Raw genomic sequence first — 24463 nt, forward strand, 5'->3', positions numbered from 1 at the left:
ATGCAAAAATTAATTTTCATATCAAATCAAGCATGATGTTAGATCACCCTCGTTTTTCAATGCCATGGTTCGTTGAATATTTGCTCTAAGCCGCCGCATAGTGGTTTAATGGTTCGAATCTCTGTTTTTTTTTTTAAATCATAATAACCAAAATTTAAGATTCCATGTATTTGAATTAGTTATTTTTATGATGATTATGGATTATTAATGATAAAATTTGGAAGAAATAGAAAAAAAAAATTTAATACCAAAATTTAATTAAGAATTTGATACGAAACAATTATGTGATTATATGTAGTTTTGACAATCAAATCATCACTATTTACATCTCATATAATAAATTAATTAGTACGATCGATCAATTAATGATACTAAAGCAATAAATCCAATCCAAAACCACGAGCGGCGTAATTTTCTATTTATTTTCTATTTAAGGGGACAATACGGAGCTACGTACGTAACAAAGACTTTTCAAACTAATGCACATGATTGGGTTGCTCCAATTATTAGTATGTGAAGAGCACAAGGGCATACTCGTAATCTACACTTAATTGTTCGATGCCTCATAATTAATTCCGATTAATTTAACTATTTTATACTCGAAGTCAAATTTCTATATGTAATTGCCTGACATAGATGCCTCATGAAAATAATATAATATAGTTAAATAGCATACGTAACAATTACGTGAAAAAAAAAATTCTGACGAATTACGGACGAAAAGGTAAATAGAGCTCTAATAAATTAGAACGTAAGACGGAGAAACACACACCCAATGGTAATAAGGTAAAAAAAAGAAAAGGATTAATAGAACTATAGACTAATGTCCAGGGATTTGAGTAGAATTTCATCATATGTCATCGTCTTCATTTATTATATTCTATCAACATCTTCGTCTTCATCATGTATTCAATTTCATCGACATCTTCGTCCTCATATACATCGAAAGATAGGATGTTTATTCCCTATCAAATATTATATTACCATTGTATTTTCTCTAATCTCAAGTAAATTGTTGAGAAAATAAGAAAAAAATATAAAAATTAACATTTTAAATATTATAAAAAAATTATCTTAAAATAATCATTACCCAAAAAAATAGAATCAATTATTTACTAATAGTTTTTTTCATTCAATCAAACTAATATCATTCAACAAAAATATATTAGAAATAACAACATAGTCCAAAAATCACACACACACATATATATATATCATCCTTCTTTCAGGTTGGATGTCCATCGAGTTTACCAACTCTCCAAAAACGCCTGTGTACATATTTGGCAACAGTAATTGTCTCTTTCATTCAAATCCCTTTCTAGCGCGACCGCCCAAAGAAAAACGCTCTGAATAGTAAATATAATTTTTTATTTATTTACTGTGTGTTGTGTTATAATTGTTAGTCTTACCTATGATAATTTGATAAAATAAATATGAAAATAAAGAATAAATTGAATACCGAGATTTACGTGAAAAACTTCTAAAAATTATTATGGTAAAAACCACGGACAATATGAAAAGAATTATACTATAATATTTTATGATATACAACCACTCATTGTATTTCTAAAGACAATACACACTTTTTAATACAAGAGAACAAACAACTTACAAATATTATAGAACTAAGCATTCAAATGCCATAGGATGAGAGAAATCTCAAAGAATGGATGAACGAAATGATAGAATTGCGTCTCTATTTATAATCAAACTTTGGGGTGTAAAACCGCGTACATTTATTGAATTGCGTATGAAATTTCCTTCTTTCTGCAACTTTTCAACATAGCCTGCAAAATACGACTTTTCATTTCCTCAAAATTTCCCGACAATAATTTGCTATTTAATTAACAACACGTATATGAAAATCTTTAATGTGATCCCACGTTAATATCCTTTTTTCCTTGTTAGATATCGTGTGTCTAGTGTAGTTTATCTTGATTAATATAATTTACATATGTTATTTTGGGAGTTACCCAGTGCGTAAAAAAAAAATCACTAAATTTCAAAAGAATTTTTTCCGCTAAAATCAGTCGACGATCTTTAAAAAAAATTCAATGAACAGAAAATGAAATACTCCTGTGCATCTCTTGTTGTCATTGAAGAAAAAAGAAGCTTCAAACTATTTGGAACTTTTGGACTATAAGATTAAGCCTCCGTTTGAAGTTAAATATGAGATAATAATATATAGATTAATAATATAATATAATAAAAATAAATAAAATGATAGTTAATATAATATTTGATTTGATTGATAAATAATAGTTTGTTTGATTATTTAAATTTAAGATAATGTGATAAATTATCATTTTGTCTTTTAAATAACTAATAAAATATTAATAATATTATTTATTAACGGTAATTATATAATTTAAATTTAATGATGTGATTAGTGTTAGATAAATAAATAATGATTTGATTGATGTAAAATAGATAAATTATATATATATTTGTTTAATTAATTAAACGATCGTTCACACTCAGCGGATATTTTCTGATGTGATTAATTATATATATTTGTTTAATTAATTAATTAATTAATTAAATGATCAGTTCACACTCAGCGGATATTTTCTGATGTGATTCTGGATTAGTGGGCCTAACAAATATTTATTGATTTCTATTTTTTCGGTCTAATCACTTTGATAATTTGTACTTTAACAATATCACGCGTTAAGACGTTGATTTCCAAATACACACACACACACATATATATATATATATGTATATTTGTTTAATTAATTAATTATTTTACTAATGATAGAGTTTAGTTCTCACAAGTAGGGATGTAAACAAACCAAATCGTTTGTGAGCTATTCGAAGCTCGATTCGATAAAAGCTCGTTTGAGCTCGTTTAATGAGGCTCGTTAAGATAAACAAACCAAACTCAAGCTTTACAGTATTCGGCTCGTTAGCTCGTGAACATGTTCGTTGGTAAGTTCATGAGTAATCTTTTAGATGAAAAAATAATAGTTTTGATCAGTGTTCTAAAAACCCCCGCCTAGGACCGCCTAGGCGGCGCCTAGGTGCTGGGCGGTCCAAAACCGCCCCGATTTTAGGCTAGTCGAAACTTCTAGGCGCCACCATATTAATCCGTCGCCTGACGCGAAAGCCGCCTAGGCGATTTTACAATTAAAAATCCGCCTAGGCGGTTTACACTTAAAAAAAAACAAATTATGAAGAAGCAACTATGGCACAAGGATGGATTGTTGATTGTTGAACAAATTTAATTTTCATTGTACAACGGTTGTAGTAAAGTAGTAAACTGATGTGGATGATTCATATATAAAAATTTATTAATACATATTTATTATTACAATTTTAAATTTTATAATATATATATTTCATATACAAACATAATACTCATGAACCACTTAATGAATTTAAACTTTAAAAAAACCGCCAAGACAACCGCCTAGGCGCCTAGGTGCCTAGGCGGTAGGTAACCGTCTGCCTGCCGCCTACCGCTTTTTAAAACACTGATTTTGATATTTGATTTATTGATTTTGCATATTATTTATGAAATATATAGAAAAATATATTAAATTTATTTATTATAATAAATTTACAAATTTTAATAAGAATAATATATTTTTTAAAAAATCTATAATTTACTTTTTAATTAATTTAATGAAAATTTAAGTGTATAATTCATATTTATTACGCTTGTTTAGGCTCGATAAAAGCTTGAATAAACTCGTGAGCCATGCATTTATTCAGTTAATTAAAGCTCGAGCTTGGCTCGATTATAAACGAACCAAGCTCAAACATTTAAGAGTTTGGCTCGACTCGACTCGATTATATCCCTACTCACAAGGTAGTGGATCTTTTGGTGAGACAATGGTATAAATCAAGTTTATAGTTTTTACAAGATTTAACGTAAATCAAAACATATGACGATTCATGCGTTTGTTTTAAAATTAAACCTTTTCACTTGCTAGATACAATGATGCATATAGGTATTCCTTTTTTTTTTCCACCATAATTAATGACCATTAATATTTGGCAAAGTGAAACTAAAAAAAATACCAACCAAATATGTCGCGTCAAAATACACTATTGACTCTATTTTGGACTTTGATTGCTGAATATGATTAATTAGTAAAATAAAAATGAAACACGTCCATTCAAAGCATGAGATAATGCATCTTGGTCTTTGCAAGCATAACCGATGATTAATCGAGATTTCTCACATTTGACTTTTTAATTGAAAATTTGTAATATCCTTAGGTATAGCCGTATAGTTTGGTAAAGATGATAAGCGTGGGATTGTGAGACCATATGACGAAAAAAATAAAAGGTGCAGGGAAAATTTAATATAATAATAAAGGCAAAAACTTGTGTGAGATGATCTCACGTGTCATATTTTGTGAGACGGATCTTTCATTTGGGTCATTCATGAAAAATTATTACTTTTTATGCTAAGAGTACTATTTTAATCGCGAATATCGGTAGGGTTGACCCGTCACACAGATAAAGATTCGTGAGACTGTTTCATAAAAGACCTACTAATAATAAGAAGGTAATTGTTAAAATATGATAAATGTGTTTTGGTATTGAAATACAATCCACAAAATTACTCTCATTTTAACATCATAACAAATATTATATATTTTATTATTTATCTTTTTTTTTCTTACTATTATATCTGTTAAAGTGCATCCGGAAGGAAGAAAAAGATTTCATTCAACTGAAAAAATGAGAATCCAAAACTGTACAACTACAAGACTTAAACCTATTTATACACAAGGTCCTACCATTCTAATACACGACTCTATTATGTAAAAAATACGACTTCTAATACTCCCACTCAAGCTTGGTACAGATTTAGAACACCAAGGTTGGACAATAAATAAGTATGCCAAGATTTCGTGAATATGTCAGCGAGCTGTTAACTGGATGCAATGTGCGACGTTGTTATCACCTTCTGTTTGATTTTTTCTCAAGTGGCAATACATTTCTATATGTTTAGTTCTCTCATGGTATAGTGGATTTGCAGCAATATCTAATGCGCCTCCGCCGATGAACGAGGCACCATGTTTTGTTTCTTTCGTCTTCCAAGAAAGCAAGGAATCACCCAATCTTATGAAGTAAACAGTAATAGATCATCGAGACATATGACAAGTCTCCAAATCCGAGTCATAGAAAGCATTCAAGTCAAATGTGCTCTGTGATGACAATAAGATTCCTAGACCTGGTGATCGTTTCAAATATTGAATTACCCTCATGGCTGCCTCTATATGAGACACCTTTGGCTCATGCGTAAACTGATTTAACACTTATACAACATAACAAAAATCCGGTCTTGTAATTGTAAGATACATAAGCCGGCCCACCAATCTTTTATATTGACTAGCGTCTGGTAAAACTGCATCATTGCAATTATGCAGATTGAATGTTGCATCGTATTCATTCGTTGCAAGTCTCCAATTCAGTGTCATTGGTGTATCGTAAGCATTAGCCCATGACAACCCAGTTTCTGCTATTAATTCAAGTGCATATTTTCTTTGGTTCAAGCAAATCCCCTTCTTGGACCAGTGCCACTTCAATCCCCAAAAAATATCTCAAGGAACCGAGGTCCTTAATATGAATCTCATCTTGCAAATGATCTTTAAGAGCTGTGATGGATGCAACATGATTGCATGTGATAACAATATCATCCACATATACAATTAAAATTGTAATATAGGTGTCATCCTTCTTCTCAAACAAGGAGTGATCATGTTTTGATTGTTGAAAACCTCCCAGCTTTATCATGATATAAGAAGCAAACTTGTGATTCCATCGTCTTGATGCTTTTCGCAACCCACACAAAAGCTTGAGCAGTATGCACACCTTATACTCCCCCTGAATCTCATAACCTTGATGAACCACCATATAAATCTCCTAATCCAAATCACCTTGCAAGAATGCATTGGTGACATCCATTTGATATAACGACCAATTTTGTTTAGCTGCAATACTTTAAAAAAAGATCTCACCATGACTATATTTGCAACTGGTGAAAAGCGTGATAGAAATCAACACCATATTGTTGTGTGTAACCCTTGGCCACCAACCTTGCCTTGAATCTAGCAACATTACCATAAGCATGATATTTAGTTTTATAAACCCATTTATTTCATATATATCGTCTTCTTTCTTGGAGGTAAATGCAGAATCTCACATGTCTTGTTGGCTTCAATGGCTGCAAACTCCTGATCCATTGTTGTGTTTCACTTAAGAATGTGTCTATGTTTGCGTTCCACAGTCACATTTTGTTCGGGAGTGTATGGACAAGAGCTTTGAAGGATAATGCCCAAAAAATGAAAGAAATGCGTGCATTCCGAATTTAAAAAGTCAATTGCGCTGTCTGTGCGCACTATTTTATGCTGGAAGAAAATTATTTGTGGATCAGTTCAACAAAGTTTCTGATCATTTGAAGCAAAACGCATTAGGTATAGACCCAAGTAGTTCTAGTGTAGTCATTAACAATGGTTAAGAAATATTTATCACCATTTCGAGTTGCAACACTAAACGAACCCCATATGTCCATGTGCACTATTTGGAAAGGTAAATTAGAAGCAGAAGTAGTTTTTTAAGGAAAATAAAGCCTTGTTTGTTTGTTTGGACTACGAGCATATTGTGCTATGATGCATTTCAAATGTTTTAGAAATTAAAAGGTAACATGTGCATTCGAGACAGTGAAGGATGAACAAGCCTTTTATATCAAATCAAGTCCTTTGTATTATTCTTTCTTTCCTTATTTACATCAGAAGTAAATGACTTACAAGATGATGAATTACAAGCTTTCAACAGCTTGTTTGAGTCATGAGAATTGAAAACAAAATTTTGTTGGGTCTAAGTAGAACAAGCCATTTATCTCCTCACAAATCCCCATTATCTGCCCACTCCACAGGTCCTGAAAAAAACAAAAATGAGGGTAGAAGGTAACTAAACAAATGTGATCTTTGGCGAATTTAGACACAAAGTGTAACGTCCTGAAAAATTTGAAGGTCCATGTAAACCATATTCATGCAAGTTATTAAATTTCTTTGGTATTTTATTAATTTGTTTTAAAACATTAAATGCATGTTATTTCATAAATTATGTGTTTAATTATTTTTATGCATTAATTCATGCATGATTGAATTTATTTCACGAAATTTTAAAGGTTTATGCATTAAAGATTTTTAAGTTTCATTTCGTGCTCGAACGAGGAACGGAGACCGGAGAATATTCAGGAAAAATTATTTTATTACACGATTAATTTTTATTAATTAATATAAAATGTTTTAAAAGTATTTTTAAAGAATTGAGATTTATTGGGTATTTTTACCCGCATGATTTTAATTTTTAACTCTGCGCAAATTTTATCGAATCGGTGAACTTTTGAGGGTTCGGCTAATATTTTCAAAAACTTTCAAACATGAAATATTTTTTGGGATTGTGTTTGGATTTAATGAGCCAATTTTTAAGCTCGTTGGACTTAAAACTCTTTTAATCTTTTAATTAAATCATTTAAGGCTCATTAGCTTTTTTGATTAATAATTAAAATAAATATTATACTTGCTACCCTACACCAATTATTCCACCCACCAGCCAGTTTCCCCCTTGCACCAGCAGCATTTAACGTGAGTATAGCAGCACTTTGCTGAAAATCTCGGCCATCTCCATTTCCTCTCAAGCAAGCTCCTTCCCCGCTTCTCCGTCGTCTCCCCGACGCGCGTCTCCTCAAGATTTCGAGCTTCTTATCATCAAGGCACGCTTTGTACTTGTTCTTTTCTGCACCATACACGTTTATTATGTTGGTGATTATATTTGTGCATGAAAGACGAGATCTAGCCTTGTACATGAGAATTTTCTTGGTTTCCATGGGATTATGGTGTTTTCTTGTCCAACTCTCACGTTTTCCTGGTTGCTGTGCAAGGGGCTGCTGCTGTCGGCTGTTAAGGGCTGAAAAAGGGTGTCAAGGAATTTTCGTGGAGTTTAAAACATTGGGCAGATCGTGTAGGGTGAGAGACCAAGAGCAAGGTTTCAATAGGTTGGCTCGATCTTTGGGTTCTATCGTGCTGGGTGCAACCAGCTGAGCAGGGGCTTAGACGAGCCTTAGATCAGACCCTGGTGGGTCTGATACGAGGCTTGGAAGGGCTCGGCTCTTGCTGGAACCATCCAAGGCGCTGTGGATCGAAATGGTAGAAGTTTGGCTTCGGTTTGGACGTGTGGGGAGAATAGCGAGTTGTAGGGGGCTGCGGCTTGCATGGAGGTGCAGCCGTGGGTTCAGCAGGTCCAGTGGGAGCCTAGGGTGGTCTAGGTGTGGTTGGTTAGGGGCTGGGTCGTTGGGTGAAGGCTAGGAACGAAACTAAGGGAGGTACATGAACTAGAGTTTGAGTTGTGTATGTTCTGAAAATCCAGCAGCATACCAGCGAGATTTTAAGGGTGCTAATGGGTTCTAATTGAGTGGATTTAAGTCTGGTATGGTGTTGTTAAGTCATGTTTTAAGTTTGGTAAAATTTGGAGAAGTTTCGGTTCGATTCAGATTAAAACGGGGACCCCGATCCAAGTTTTAAAACGAATCGGTTAAGTTTTGAATTTTGCTCGATTTTACGTCTAGGAATGATTATAAATATGTTTTGGGATGTTTTAAGGAGTTTGGTAAGTTTCAGATCAAAATAATGAGTTTTGGTTTTATTCGGGATTTAATCGACGTTAATTAAAAAGGATTAATTGAAACGCCTAGATTTAAGCTTAATAAAATTATGGGAAATTATATTTAATCTCAAATAATTATTAGAAGTCTAAGTTTTTAAATTGGGAATTTTATGCTAAGTTTTGATTTAATTCGGGATTAAAACGCATTAATATGTTATAGTTAAAGATTAATTTAAAATTCATAGATTTAAGCCAAATAAAAATATGGGAAAATTCATGTAGGCTTAAATAATTATTTGGGACATGTTAGAGTCAATGGAATTAAGAAAATATCAAAGAAGTGAAATTTTACGTCTAAGAGAAAAACGAAAATTTTGGGTTTCCAGGGGCAAAATGGTCATTTTGCACCCGAGGTGAGATTTTGCATCATGTTTATGATTTTTACGCAATTATAATAAATACGGTGCATGCTTGGTTTAAAGGAAAAAAATTACGTATATGCATGATTTTATTAAGTGATGAATATGATGACACGTTTTGAAGGAAGTGATTTAGTGTGACTAACACGATGACATGATTTTACACGAGACGTCGATGTTCATGCTTTTAAAGTTCATGAAAGATATGTTTACGTATATGATGATATGAGATGACATGCTTTGACACGAGACGTTGATGTTCATGCTTTTAAAGTTCATGAAAGATATGTTTACATATATGATGATATGAGATGACATGCTTTGACATGACATGATTTTACACGAGACGTTGATGTTCATGCTTTTAAAGTTCATGAAAGATATGTTTACGTATATGATGATATGGGATGACATGCTTTGACACGACATGATTTTACACAACACGTTTACATTATGCTTTTAATTTCATGAAAGATATGTTGAGTATGATATTTTTCACTGCTGTGTGCTAGGTATATGTACTTGTTATTAACGGTGCAGGTGTGTTGAGTCTTTAGACTCACTAGGCGTGTGTGATGCAGGTGAGCTTAATGATGAGAAGACTGGAGGTGCCGAACTCTGAGTAGGCAGACCTGGTGCGGTGACACGACCCGAGGACCACATGTTTTCCGCATTACGATTTATGAGATTGAGAGGAGATGAATATTTTCAAACGTTGATGATTTTAAGAATTTTATACGTTTATGTTTACGTATGATTTTAGTCAAGTTGGGTTATTTTAAACTGCGCTATTTTTACTGACAAATATTTAAGATCATTTTTTCTAAATGTAAATTTATAATCGAAAATGCTTCTAGAAAAAAAAATATTTCCGCACTTTTAAATCGAATGAGACGCTACACAAGAGTATATTAGAATCAAAGGTTGGAACATGAAGTGCGTTATGAAGATTGAATGTATTGGTTAATCTAACATATCCTTATTTTGTGGTATGAGTGGTATTACCATTTGGAAATTTCACTAAGCCAATAGGGGAAGTAGCAATAGAACCATAATTATGCATAATCATGTGTTTGCCAACCATATGATCATTTGCTCCATTGTCAATAATTCAATTCGGACTCAAATTTTGAGAGGGAGATAATCGATAACCTGCCTTGTTGACAACCGGATCAGTGTTTGAACTTTGAGCACCATCTTGTTCAAAAGCTTCAGAATTTCAACATATTGCTCCGGTGTAAATATTGCTCCACTCAAATGTGCATGTATTACCTAGATTCTGCAGTGACACTAAAAAAACCCAAAAACGTGTAATTCTGCCCAACACTAGCATATTTCTTGTCCATTTCTAGCATAATTTAAGTGCAAGATTTTCACTTATCCGTAGACATGTTCGTCCCATCGGCAGAACTGGTGGTACAACATGACACAACACAGATAAGCAATGAGTGCAAAATCAAGCCATCCATGGCAGCTGAAAGGCCTACGATTCATATCATCAGGCCGGGATCCTCCAACTACTACTCATTTGTTAGTGTTGATCACACAAATCAAATTGAAATGATTTTTGAATTAATATCATCTGTTTTGTTTTTTTTAGGTCATGGTTGATCCTGATGCTCCAGATCCAAGTGAACCAACTTGTCAAAGATTGGCTGCATTGGAAAGTGATTTAAATTTTCATTGTGATTTAATTTACACTACATTATATGGATGGGGGGCTGCACACGATTTTGAGTTAGGAGTTTCTCTCAACTAAGATTTTTCAAAGAACTTTTACGATTTTTTTTATTAGAATCTGTGCTATGTAGGTTACACACCTCAAGATCTATATACTAGTGAGAACCATATATAAACAAATATTTTAACTAGCTTGATACTCTGCTGGACACATCCAAGTCCTCTGCTGGACACATCCAAGTCCATGTTACGTACTAAACGAACAAGCAGAGAACAATAAGACGTGAGAAGTTATCGCAAAATCAGCCAGCAAGCTCCACAATTGATTACAGAGCCGATGTCAATATTAACGTTCAGAATTCCATATACACAGTGGCCCATGCACCCTATCAAGATGAGTATTATTGCTATTTGGTATATGTAACGTGTTATTTTTTTCTGATAGATGCATGTTATGAGGTAGAAGAGGAGAAGTGCCCGAATGAAAAATTAAATTGAAGACTTCCCAACTTGACTGGCTACAGCTTATTGGTGGTTAAACTCTTAAATTCATTGCATAGTGGAATTATTGCTCGTGTTGGCTGCCGTGGATGTAGGTTGAAATACCGAACCACGTAAATCCCTTGTTTTAATATGTTCTTGCTTGATTGTTGTGCATGCATACGATTCTTGTTTGGCTCTGTAATTGCAACCCATTAATCCAATCAAAGTCCACAAAGAAACAAGGTTGACAGACTGTGGGTTGATATCAATTCTTGAAGGTGGATCCAAGTGATACAGATTGAATTTAACAACAAGTGGTATTAGAGCTCCATTTTGTTCACAATGGAAAATGGAAAATTCGATCTTGATAAATTCATAGGTGCCAATGATTTCAACTTGTTAGAGTAGATGCCCTGCAAGCCAACGGTTGGCTAGGAGAATTTATTGACTCAATTGAAATAAACAATCTTTATTTTAATATAATTTAACTTTTTTATGGTCTTGTTATACTTTATCTGTATACCCATGCAAACAGCATAGATTAAGTCCTTGATTATACTTTAATACAAATGAATCGTAATTCGATGTTGAAACTCATTTGTAAACACTGCATATTCTAAATTCGTTCCTAGTCGATTCAGCCGCCTAAAACAGGGATAAAGGCCGCTTGAGCTCAAGACTAGCATCTGTGATGTTGTGTACTGTGTTTCTTGGTAAGGGCATAAAGATGTCCAAACATGCAGATGTGTAGTCATATGATGATTATACCGAACAACCCTCCTTCGGACTTTCCAAGTGGTTATCATTCATCGAGAGGATAAGTCCGTGGTTATGATTGTACACCATTAGTCCTTACAACCCGGGACAACACTGAGGCTCTATATGCTAGGGCTGTGCTTTGACTCGTTTACCGGCTCCAGGAGAGTCATCAGATGGCGAGGTTGGGTGTGTGCATTGTAGTCGGGGATTCACCGCTCACCTACGGGTGTGGATATCCTGTGTGATATGATGAAATAATAGTGCATGAAATATCTGGCCAGAGTATGAGATGTACGTTAGAGAAGGAGTTCTCAAATAGTACACGCGATGCCATTATTATAGTTATCACATAGTTATCGAATTAATGTGCAACTCTCGATGAACCAATGGTTGCAGATTCGATCGGGATATATAAGATTAAGGGACCGTACTGTACGTTAATCATAATCGACTGGTTCTTGCAGGCACTATCAGTGATACCTAGGGGATCATGGGACGATGCTACTAGACGCTCTTACCATGATCCGATGGGTGCAATCAGAAATGAGTTCTGACATTCTTGATCAAGATGTTGATGAAAAGAATGGGGCTAACTAGGGTAAGCCCGAATAAAGGATTATGTCCTGAATCACAAAGAGTTGTGAACCCACGGCTAGCTGTATCCCTGAACCATTGAGGGTCACACAAGTACTGGATCGTTTGTTCCCGTTGAGAGAATAAATTCAAGGAGTTGAATTTATATTATGATATAGTAAATTCAAGAAGTTGAATTTATGATAATTAAATTTTGAGAAAATAAATTGCAAGTAGTTGAATTTATGATATAGTAAATTCAAGAAGTTGAATTTATGAAATTTGGAGAGAATAAATTCAAATGGTTGAATTTATAAAATTTGAGAATTTAATTTATTAAACTCAAAAGTTGCGTTTATTAAATATTAAATTTTCGATGTGATAAAATTTAAGGAGTTGAATTTATAATTTTAATAATAAATTCAAATGTTGAATTTATAAAAAATTTAATTTATTAAGCTCAATAGTTGAGTTATTAAATAATAAATTAAATATAATGGGAAGTGTGATTAATGGGGAGTACAAGTCCAAGATACTAAATAATTGTAGTTTTAATGGACTTTGATTAATTAAACTAGTTAGACTAGTTCATTTAATTAATCAAGCCCATTAATGTTATTTAACAGGCTCATGTATTATTTTATGGTAATTAGGTCATGGAGGGCTTTATTTAAGTAGGAGGTTTAAACCCTAGCCTCCATAACACACCATAATTTCGAAAAGCTCTCCTCCTTTCCTCTCTAGAAGAAAAGAAAGGAGTCTCTTGAAGAAAGTTCGCAGGGATTCACCAAGAGATAATCCGTTTATACCGGATTAGTTGGAGCCACGTGATTAATTCATAAAGGTATAATTACTAAACATCCTATGAATGTTTATGATAAAATCATACGAGCGCCCAAAGCAAAACATATTTTGATTGTCAAAATAAATAAAATTTTTAAAACTTCCGCTGCGTTTGGGCGTGTAGAAAACCGAGATCCAACACAACTTGTGGAGGATAAAGATGAAAGCACTCTTGGTACACCATGGACTCGCAGTTGCAATTGACGCCGAGGCAGAAGCCACAAATACAGACAAGAAGAAGGATTTTGATCAGGATCACAGTGCAATCATGTTGAGCCTTCGGGAAGTGACATAGGAAGGATCGACAGTCGGCTTATGGAAGAAAATTGAGAATTTATATCTCAAGAAATCATTGGCTAACAGATTGTATCTGAAGAAATCCTTGTATACAATTCACGTGGAAGAGAGAGAAGATATCAGGAAACATGTGGAAGAATCAACAAGATCATTCTTGATCTCAAGAACATCGATATAAAGAACCAAGATGAGGATTATGACATTCTATTACTAAGCTCTGCCGAGATCGTATGAAAATTTTGTCGATACAACGCTGTATGGAAAGAAACTCAAACAATCTCGGAGGTAAAGTCAACATTATTTCAAAAGAATTACAAAGAACACATGAGGATAAGGAAGAAACAAATGGTGAAGGACCGACGTCCAGAGGAAGAACAATGAAAAGGGAGTTCAAAAACAATAGAAGCAGAACATGGCCAAGAATTAAAGGAAAATTGAGATGTTTCATTTGTCACAACGAGGGTAATTTCAAGAGGGATTGCCCAGAGAAGATGTGACATCGTGGATGGAAAGTAACAAGAAGTCTAGCTAGCTAACCAGAACTTATGGAAAATTACAATTTTGATACTATAACTTGATCATATTCCATGTTTAATCATATATTTTCTCAAGTTGTAATTTTAGTCCGATAAAATGATAAATATTCTCATCTTTTTTAATAATTTCACACATAGTGCTGAAGTGACACTATAAATTGTTTATAATGTGTCTAATGCGGTGAAAAAAAACCTCTTAAAAAACGGATGATCGTTTACCTACCGTTTTTTAGAACACTTATCTTACTTAATTCATGTTAAATACTAATTCATTGCTGACGTGTTTTTTTAAAAATAAAAATCTTCATCATAAAAACAAAACATCCATATATTAATTTTGATATTTAGTATATTTTTGCACAAAGTGACTAATTCAAAACAAAAGAACATATTTAGTTTATAAAAAAAGAACCTGAAGTTAGAAATAGAGGGTATATTACGCATATGAAAAATGCATTTAATTTTTTATATATTTATTTATAAAAGTCTTCGCCTTTCTTTCTTTTTTCTTTTTTTTTTTTTCATACTTGGGTTATCTGATAAATATACAAAAAATTTAATTTTTCTAGGTTTTCTTTTTTTCTTTACTTGCGTTATGTGAGCTCAGTACAAGTTGAACTAAAATTTCAATGCAAAAAAAGAGAAGAGCTCGCTGCAACTGAGGTAAATATTTGTGTGAGACGATCTCACGGGTCGTATTTTGTGATACGAGTCTCTTATTTGGGTCTTACATGAAAAAATATTATTTTTTATGCTAAAAATATTACTTTTTATTGTGAATATCAGTAGGGTTGACCGTCTCACAGATAAAGATTCGTGAGCTCGTCTAACAAAAGACTTACTCCAACTAAAGCCCATGTACATACATGTGGTTCCGCCATTAGTTGTGTGTATGTCATTATTTTAAGTTTTTAAACAACTTTTGTAATTAGTTGGAGTATGAGATAATTTTGTTATTGATAGTAGAACATGATAATATCATATAATTTGAGCAATATAATAATTATTATTTGAATTATATGTAACATTTCTAATTTAGACTTATTTATATGTAACATTTCTAATTTAGACTTATTTGTAATATGTATAAAATGTGATTTGAAATATAATAGACGATGGTTTCTTTTGAGGCAAGATTCTTGACTATCAAAGACGAAAAGGATAAACAAGTGCAATTAAAGATAAAAAGCCCAAAATGAAATTGAATCAGCTCTTAGCATTTTTGGATCCGAACCACCCTCCTTCTTCATGTTTCTCCTCATCTCTTGCTGCAGAAGAAGTTGAGTCTAGACGGTGTTATTCATTATGTTGAATCTGTGAAAAGTGATAGGTGCTTATGGTTGAATCTTCTTTATTCTTTTCAAAATGTTTGTCGGCGATATAGTACTCAATCTACTCACGATAGACTCTGCCCTGTTGTCTCACGCCCAGTTTCATCATGTCAAGGTCTGGTTTCTCTGTTTTCCTTCATATTCCTGAGGTTTACCTAATTAAAAAAGGGGTTGCCTTTTTCATTTTTTTTCTCTTTTGTATTTAGAATTGGATGGAAATCATGTGTTTGCGGCAATTAATGTGGAGGTATTTTATTCAATTAACCAACGCATGGCATGATCTAGCTCTTTCATTCTTTTATTGAGTGCAAAAAATACATGGGATTTGGTCGCTTTGAGTATGTGTAACGAGTTGATACTTTTTGAATACATGAAAGTCAGGCAGTTTTGTTTGTACAAATGTTGGTTTTTTTTTATCAAACAGTCTTAGTAGCGGTGTGGTTTTGACCTTCAAAGCTGTTGCAGATTCTTGACTGGTAGAAACATCTGGAGAGTGTCACAATCTTCACCAATAAACCGAGTTAGCATCTATTGGGAAAAATCAAAACATGGTTCCTTTGACAGAGCCGGTTTCAACTGTTCTCTCCAATATAGACTTTACCTGCAGTATTCTTTTCCCAGCAGAAGACGTGCTTGGAACGCGGCACTTGATATTGGAAAAGGTTTCTGTAATGGTTATATTCGGCATCATTCAGTTCTTCCATTGAGTAACACTATAGCTCATCATGCCAGAGTTGCTTGGAAGAGGTTGGCACAAGTGTGTGCGCTTAGTGGCTGGAATTTTCTCCCCTTACACAGGATGGCTCAGGCTGTCAGCTTGGCCTTGAGCAATTCTTACATGGCTGTTCCTGGTATATTTGCTCTAGTCTGTGGAACACAGGTGGCATGGGCACTAACGCTTCAAGACAAAAATGTCTTTCGGCCAAGAAATACTTTATACATACGTGCAGAAGACAGCCATCTCTTCTTGACTACATTGATCCTATCCATATTCCATGCCTTTTTGTTGTTATTAAGAGCTATATTTTTGGTTGTTCTGTTTACACCAAGCGTTGCCATGGCTCCATTTGCGGATAGTTTTGGACCTCAATTCAGGGAATTGTGGCTTCAGGTTGTTCATCAAACTCTAGAAAGTGCAGGACCTGCATTCATAAAATGGGGCCAGTGGGCTGCCACACGACCAGATCTCTTTCCTAGAGACTTGTGCAGCGAATTGTCAAAGCTTCACACAAAAGCCCCGGAACATAGTTTTGCCTACACAAAGAAGGCTATTGAGAAAGCTTTTGGCCGTAAGATTTCTGAAATTTTCGATGATTTTGAGGTAGAACCTGTGGCCTCTGGAAGTATTGCTCAAGTACATAGGGCTTCTCTGCGGTCTCGATATCCTGGTCGTCAGATGAAACCATTGCTAGTTGCAGTAAAGGTGAGACATCCAGGAGTCGGCGAATCTATAAAACGGGATTTTGAAATAATTAATATAGTGGCAAAAATCTCAAACTTCATTCCTGCTCTGACTTGGTTGAGATTGGATGAAAGCATACAGCAGTTCGCAGTTTTTATGATGTCTCAGGTTGATCTTTCTCGAGAAGCTTCTCACTTGAGCCGCTTCATTTATAATTTTCGTAGATGGAAGGATGTTTCCTTCCCAAAACCTGTATATCCTTTAGTACATCCAGCTGTTTTGGTGGAAACTTTTGAGGATGGAGAAAGTGTTTCTTACTTTGTCGATGAGCTTGAAGGGAATGAGCGACTAAAAAGTTCTCTTGCCCATATTGGAACACATGCTCTGCTTAAGATGCTTCTGGTAAAAATATGTCGCCTTTTCCTTCTTTCCAATATCGTCCTCATGCACTGTATATTGGTAATTCAAATTGAACAACTATTCCTTTTGTTTCCAACTCCCCTCCGTTGGTTTTGAAAACTAGTTATGTTCTTATTGTTCGCAATTTATGGTTAGCTACGTATACTTCTATTTTCTGATATATTTTTCCCTTTGCTTTGTCAGGTAGACAACTTTGTTCATGCCGACATGCATCCTGGAAACATCCTAGTTCGTGTAGCTAGAAAAAAATCTTCCCGGAAAAAGCTGTTCAAAACCAAGCCTCATGTCATATTCATTGACGTGGGAATGACTGCAGAACTTTCTAATTATGATCGCTCAAATTTACTTGAGTTCTTTAAAGCTGTAGCTCGTAGAGATGGCAGAACTGCAGCACAGTGCACTCTGAGATTATCAAAGAAACAGAACTGCCCAAACCCTGAGGCCTTCATTCAGGTAAATCTTGAACACTTGATGTTAGATGCGGAACCTTAGACACGGCCTTTACAGTTTGGGCACCACCCTTGCAATTCTGTGCCTTGCCTTTTTGGTACGCTAGTTCCAGCCTGGTAGACACTGGACAAAAGGAGCTAAAGAAATAATGCTGGGTCATTAGAGTAATTACTATTCACAATTGGGTGAGAAATTGTGGAAGATGTGATCCTTCTGGGGTAGTTTTACCTTGCTAACAAACCACATAAAAGAGCATCTTCTCTATTTTAATTAATTTTTCCCATCTTGTAAAGCTCTTCAATTACGTTACATGACAGGAAGTGAAGGAATCGTTTGATTTTTGGGGTACCCGAGAAGGAGATCTGGTTCATCCTGCTGAATGCATGCTACAAGTTCTTGAGCAAGTCCGGCGTCATAAAGTCAATGTTGATGGCAATGTTTGCGCTGTGATGGTCACTATTCTGGTCCTTGAGGTACTCTTGCTAATTTTTCTTTTTCATAATTAGAGTTAGAGGAAGGAAAATTATTCCTAGTCTCCAGAAAGATGCAACCTTTCATGTTTATTAACTTTCGTCGAGAATTATTGGTTTCTTTTGGTCAGTTTGTTCTATCATAATTGGATAACTATCATTTTTATTTGCAGGGCTGGCAGCGGAAGCTCGATCCAGATTATGATATGATGCATACATTACAAACACTGCTTCTTAAATCCGACTGGGCGAAATCGCTTTCTTACACAATTGAAGGACTCATGTCCCCTTGAATGGCTTTGAACAACTGCCTATCATTTTTTTTGGTTGATGTAAAAGAACTCATTTAATAGTATGCTCTGCATCTACATCATGTAAAATTTCATCAAAGCCTTGTTCGTAGAACTATAAATTTTTTTCTATGTTTTATGGTCTCCTGTCCTGTTTATTTTGGCAGAGAGAGAACGTGAACTATATCATTAAGAACAACATAGCAATTAGCAGGTTCTACACAAATGTTCTGATTCTTGTTCACAGCGACGTATTTTGATTGTGTTATCAGAACATTTAGTACATTGTATCACAGCATTAATTACAAGTTCCACAAGATTGGAAAATTTGTACAAAATACATGAAAGCTATATATTAATAGGTTTATTTTAGTCTAAAATGTATTTTCCCATTGGCATCATTCGTAACAACGTCTAGAGCTTCGTTTGGAGTTTCGAGCCAAATTTGAGGCTTCAATAATCGATGTCCCATTTGCGCAAATCTGTCAGCTGCCATGTTTCCCTCTCTGAAAACATGAGCGAGATCATAATTCTTGATTTCTCCTAGCATCAATCGGATACAACGGACATGCATCTGCATTTCTTTGCATTTAGCTTCTCTCTTTCGAGATATTACATCGATTATACCCTTGGAATCTCCTTCTATCTGTACATAATCCCAGCGATTTTGAAGCACATGATCAAGGCCTTTCCGCATGGCAACCAATTCGGCAATTGTGCTGTTGGATTGTCCAATGAATTCTGCATACCCAAGAAGAAATTCAGCATTATGGTTTCTAAATATCCCTCCAATGCTGGCTTCCCCTGTCTTGTATCTGCATGATCCATCGAAATTTAGTTTTGTCCAGCCTATTTCTGGCTTTTGCCATCTTACACTTTTTACTTCCTCGTGCAGTTTCCTGGATAAAACATGGAACGGCCTATAAATTGCTGTCTTACAGCTAAACAATCTTGAAATCATTAGCACCATTTCAAAGATAACGTGTACAAAATGTGACAAAGAAAGGAGGGTGTTAAGTTAATTTGAAATATTAAGACTAGATTTTGTAAGAAAACACGCAATGCTTTCAAGCAATTTGTGCAGGAACTGGAGTACAGGATGAGCAAGGTAGCATGAGAATTTCATGGATACAAGGTAAGACTTGGTACTCGGATTCCTTGTTTTCTTTCTAAGGAAATTATTACGAAAGGATGATGATGGATGCAAGGGTGTAAGTGGGCTTGATTTTACAGCAGTTTTTAACCTTTGTTTTTTTAACTGTCAATAACCGTCTTATTGCTTTGGCATCACGAACCCCGTCAGTTACTAGTTTTCTTAAAAATAATAAAATGGAAATTGAGACAGTTTTAGTTTCTTGGCTTCTCATAAGTGGGTTGTTTAATTTGGATTTGTTTATTTTTTATATTGCATATACTGCATAAGTAATGGAATTATCATTTAATCCATTTATTTTATTTTATGGCGATTTAATAACAGGTGAGTTGCTTTATAATGGTTAAATTTACGACGTTCTCTCGATTGACAACACCATATATACTCGTAATTTCTTCGGGGGTACGATAGTTTTTTTTTACGAAAAATTATTTAAATTATTATCTATCCTATAAATCTTTTTCTTTTTTATTTTGTGTAGTTATTATAGCAGTAATAAGTCTCTTTAGTGGGATATCATTCCGTGCAGGAGATTTGGAGACCCTAGGTTGTGTGGTGTGGGGATATGCTGCATACGTGAACCTCATATTGACTCTTTCGGTTCGAGCAATGGCAAGAATATTGGATGGCCTACGACATTTTGAAGAGAAAAAGAAGCACAAGGACACCCTAAACTTGGCCATGTTGAGAATAATTAGACCAACTTTTTGTCCGCTTAATCGGTACTTGGTATCTCGGCTCTCTTCAATATCTTCTTGTTACTAGCAAAAAAGCATGTGCATCCGCACGTGAACCCATATTCTAAATAACTAAAAAATAAATTAATAGTAAAAATATTTTTAATCTTTGCATAACGTGATCAAATCCATCAAACAACATTTTTTAATTTAATGCGTGCTTACCTTTTTGTCAATATAATTGTCATTATTTACTTGTATGTAAATAACTCTACAAATACAAATAAAATGTCACGGCATTATTGTTATGATTGAGTACTATTTGATAATATATAAATATGAGGAGACTTAAATAAAATAGAATCTATGAGATTCATTAAAACAATTAATCATTCAATTAATTTTATTTATTATCAAAATTAGTGGGAAAAAAACTAATGAAAAAATTGATTGATTTTATACATATTTATTTCTCATTTTAGCAATTGTACAACAATATTTTTCTAGCATCATATCATCCGATGTATGTGGATGAACGATTCATTTGTCCACACTTTTATAGGTACTTCTTATTCAAATTTATTAATTTTTTTATTAATATTATCCAAATTCACAATAAAATTTAGATTTATAATATATTATATTTGTTCATGCATTTAGAAATTAATTGTTTGACAAAATAAATTTAAAATTTTGATTAAATATAATTTTATTTTCGATTCAAATTGTTTTATTTAATTTAAAAGTAATATGATTATTTTAATTTTTTATTTTTTAATATGTCAATATTTAATTTAGAATTTATTTGAATGACTCTTTGTTCAAAGCACTCAGATACTTTATCATGAGTCCTTCATATATATAATTTTTTGAAGTTTTTTTTTAAATCTATTTCACTATCATTTGAATTCATTCAATGAATTATTAAAAATAAATTTTAATATAATTAGATTTAAAAAAAAACTTTAAAAAATTATATATATGAAGGACTAATGATAAAGTATCTATTTTATTTTTAATAATTCATTGACTTAGAATCAAATTTGGTAAAAAGTTACCAAATTTGAATTAGAATAAAATATAATGAATTAAATATAATAATATTTTCCAATTCAATTGATTATAATTAAAATGTTATCAATACATTAGATTTATATTGTGCCTAACTTTTTCAAATTTTTCCTTTTTTTTGTTAATTAAAAACAATAAAAAAAACTAATGAAAAAATTGATTGATTTTCTACATATTTCTTTCTCATTTTAGCAATTGTACAACAATATTTTTCTAGTATCATATCATCCAATATATGTGGAGGAACGATTCTTCGTCCACACTTTTATATGTACTTTTGATTCAAATTTATTAACTTTTTTGATTAATATTATTTAAATTCACAATTAAATTTAGGTTTATAAAATATTATATTTGTTCATGCATTTAGAAATTAATAGTTTGACAAAATATATTTAAAATTTTGATTAAATATAATTTTATTTTCAATTCAATTCGTTTTATTTAGTTTAAAAATAATAATGATTATTTTAATTTTTTGTTTTTTTATTTATCAATATTAAATTTAGAACGAAAATTATTAAAATGAAAAAAATAATTGATATTAATATTAAGTAAATTTAATAGTATGTTTATTTAAAATTAGCTCAAATATTTAAGAACATGGAGAAGAAAGTCAAAAGTACAAAATAATAATCATAAAATATGGTTAATTAGTATTAATTAATAGACTAAATGTGAAATTACCACGTATGTTACCTAATAATGAAAATAAGTAAACATGTGAAGGGTAATAATGTCCGTTCACAATGAGAAAACTTTTCAACTATCCACGCTTTTATAGGTATATAATATAATATAATATATATAGATATACTCAGCAAATGTTATGATTCCAGTTCACGGTTACCTTGTTGCAAAAAATGAGACTAGTCATCATCTGTCTCATATACTAGGAAGCACCAACGTAACAACAATGCGCAAATAGCGGTTTCTTGTTCCATCGCTTTGTTTATAGAACCTGCAGTTGATGAATAAATACAGATTACAGAACATAATATACGTCCATCGCGTATCAATTTGTGTTGCTATTTGATGTATCAAGGAAGGATTAAAATTGATTCCAGTATAAATTGTGATGCATGGTGTTCTCTTTTCACATAAAATGTAATCATTCTGAACTTTATTGTTATTATTTTTCATGATGTGGAGGGGGTTAGTACAATGGGGGGACAAACCAGCCCAAATTAGGACATATATGCCACCGACCAAGGCCTTACTATGGCATCGTTCTCAACCTATCGAAAGGAAATAATCTTCATGAAGCTGAGTTTACTTTCAAAGAAAATCTCCATCAATTTCTTGGAGCGACCCAATAGTTCCTGGTGTTACATCTACATACAGTCAACGTCAAATTATTAAGTGCCACATCACCACCATAAAATGATAATGATTAACATGTTGATTGATCGAATCACGGCGAGATGGAGCAATTGGTTCTAATATTGGTCTCAAATGTATCATTTGCAGAAAAATACAAAGTTCTTACCTTTTTCGTCAACAGACAAGAAAAAGAATAAAGTAAAGTAAAAACAAAATCCACTGTAGCAGGATCAAGTTCGCCATTTATCATAAAATACTTCATCATCGCCAATGCGCTTAAAAATCCACACCACACAAGACATTCCGCCTACAGTTTATGCTCCACTACTCATATTCTGCGTGATCTTTGTGACTTTGTCCATGTCCAATATATGAATCTAGATTAAATGCTTCTAATTTCTTTATTGCCAGATAAGAGTTGCAGAATTTAATGGCGTTACACCACCCAGTGAACGAGCTAGAATCAGGCTCCGGAGCTTCTACGCCACGCTCCGACCACCACCACAATGACTGCGCCACCGCCCAGCAGCCAAGAATCCGCTTCATGTGCAGCTTCGGCGGGAAAATCGTGCCCCGCCCCCACGACAACCTGCTCCGTTACGTCGGCGGAGACACCCGCATCGTTTGTGTTCACCGCCACACCAATTTCTCCTCCCTCGTCTCCAAACTCTCCAAGCTATCAGGCACAATAAACATGAGCATAAAGTACCAGCTCCCCAACGAAGACCTAGACGCGCTAATCACGGTCACGTCTGATGAAGACGTCGAAAACATGATGGAAGAGTATAATCGGCTCACCCATAGCCATAAATTGGCTAGGCTCAGATTATTTCTTTTCCCGATTGATATCGCCACCAGCATCAACTCCATTCTTGACGGCTCGGCTAGGCGGGAGAGCTGGTTCATTGACACTCTTAACTGGTGGGCCTGTAGTCCTTGATGGCGGCCGGTCGGAGGTGTCTTCTGTTGTGTCCGAGGTGCCTAATTACTTATTCGGATTGGATAATTCCGACGATGCCATGAAAGACGTTAACAAGATGAAAAATAAAATTCTTTTCAAAGAAAGTATACCTATATCTGACCCTGGTTCACCCGCCCCGGTAATTTCCTCGCCGTTCAGCTCCACGTCACCACCACCGGCCGCAGCCCCATCCAGCGCCGCCCAAGTGATTCCCGATCTTCCTCACGTCAAAACCAAACCCGTTAACCCGGTTCGAGTAGTGGAACCCACCAAGGAAACTCAAGTTATCCAAGAGATGGTCAATGAGAAAACGGATCCTCAGCTTACAGAGTATTCGGGCACACCTATATGGCATTATCCAAGTCCAGTAGTGCAGCCTGTACCCGCCGTGTATTACGTGCCCGGTGGTCATATTTCAACCGGGAACATCCCAGTTCAACCCGTTCCGATTCCAGGTCAGTTCTTACAGCCCTTTCAAGTAGCTTCAAATCAAGTACCTTCCGGGTTTCCTTTATACGGTGCTGGCATGACGCATTATGAAATGCCTGTCAGAATTATATCCGATAGTTCAACTCAAACAATGTATTATGCGGCGAGAAACCCTGGAATCGTTCCGGGTATGGTTGTTCCGGGTGGAGGAGAAATGCAGGGACCCGGAAAAGATGTAATGCAAGGCCGGGCCGCTCAAGGATCTTGA

At 34.2% G+C, this 24463-nt stretch overlaps 2 protein-coding genes and 1 long non-coding RNA gene across 3 annotated transcripts; all 3 read left to right on the forward strand.

The window, feature by feature from the left end:
- The first annotated feature begins 7365 nt into the window (after positions 1 to 7365).
- LOC142518587 (uncharacterized) lies at positions 7366 to 9807 on the forward strand. Its single transcript, XR_012813590.1, has 2 exons — positions 7366 to 7747; positions 9629 to 9807. It is a non-coding gene; the product is annotated as an uncharacterized LOC142518587 (long non-coding RNA).
- A 5531-nt stretch (positions 9808 to 15338) lies between these two features.
- LOC142518247 (uncharacterized) lies at positions 15339 to 18780 on the forward strand. The gene is made up of 5 exons (XM_075620993.1): positions 15339 to 15664; positions 16015 to 17353; positions 17555 to 17824; positions 18139 to 18294; positions 18465 to 18780. Exons 1-5 carry the CDS (start codon positions 15657 to 15659, stop codon positions 18582 to 18584), a joined length of 1893 nt encoding a protein of 630 aa, XP_075477108.1. The 5' UTR covers positions 15339 to 15656; the 3' UTR covers positions 18585 to 18780.
- A 5044-nt stretch (positions 18781 to 23824) lies between these two features.
- LOC142518389 (uncharacterized) lies at positions 23825 to 24463 on the forward strand. Its single transcript, XM_075621175.1, has one exon. The coding sequence runs from the start codon at positions 23825 to 23827 to the stop codon at positions 24461 to 24463; it is 639 nt and encodes a 212-aa protein (XP_075477290.1).

Source organism: Primulina tabacum, chromosome 11 (assembly GCF_025594145.1).
Source record: "Primulina tabacum isolate GXHZ01 chromosome 11, ASM2559414v2, whole genome shotgun sequence".
Lineage (NCBI taxonomy): Eukaryota > Viridiplantae > Streptophyta > Magnoliopsida > Lamiales > Gesneriaceae > Primulina > Primulina tabacum.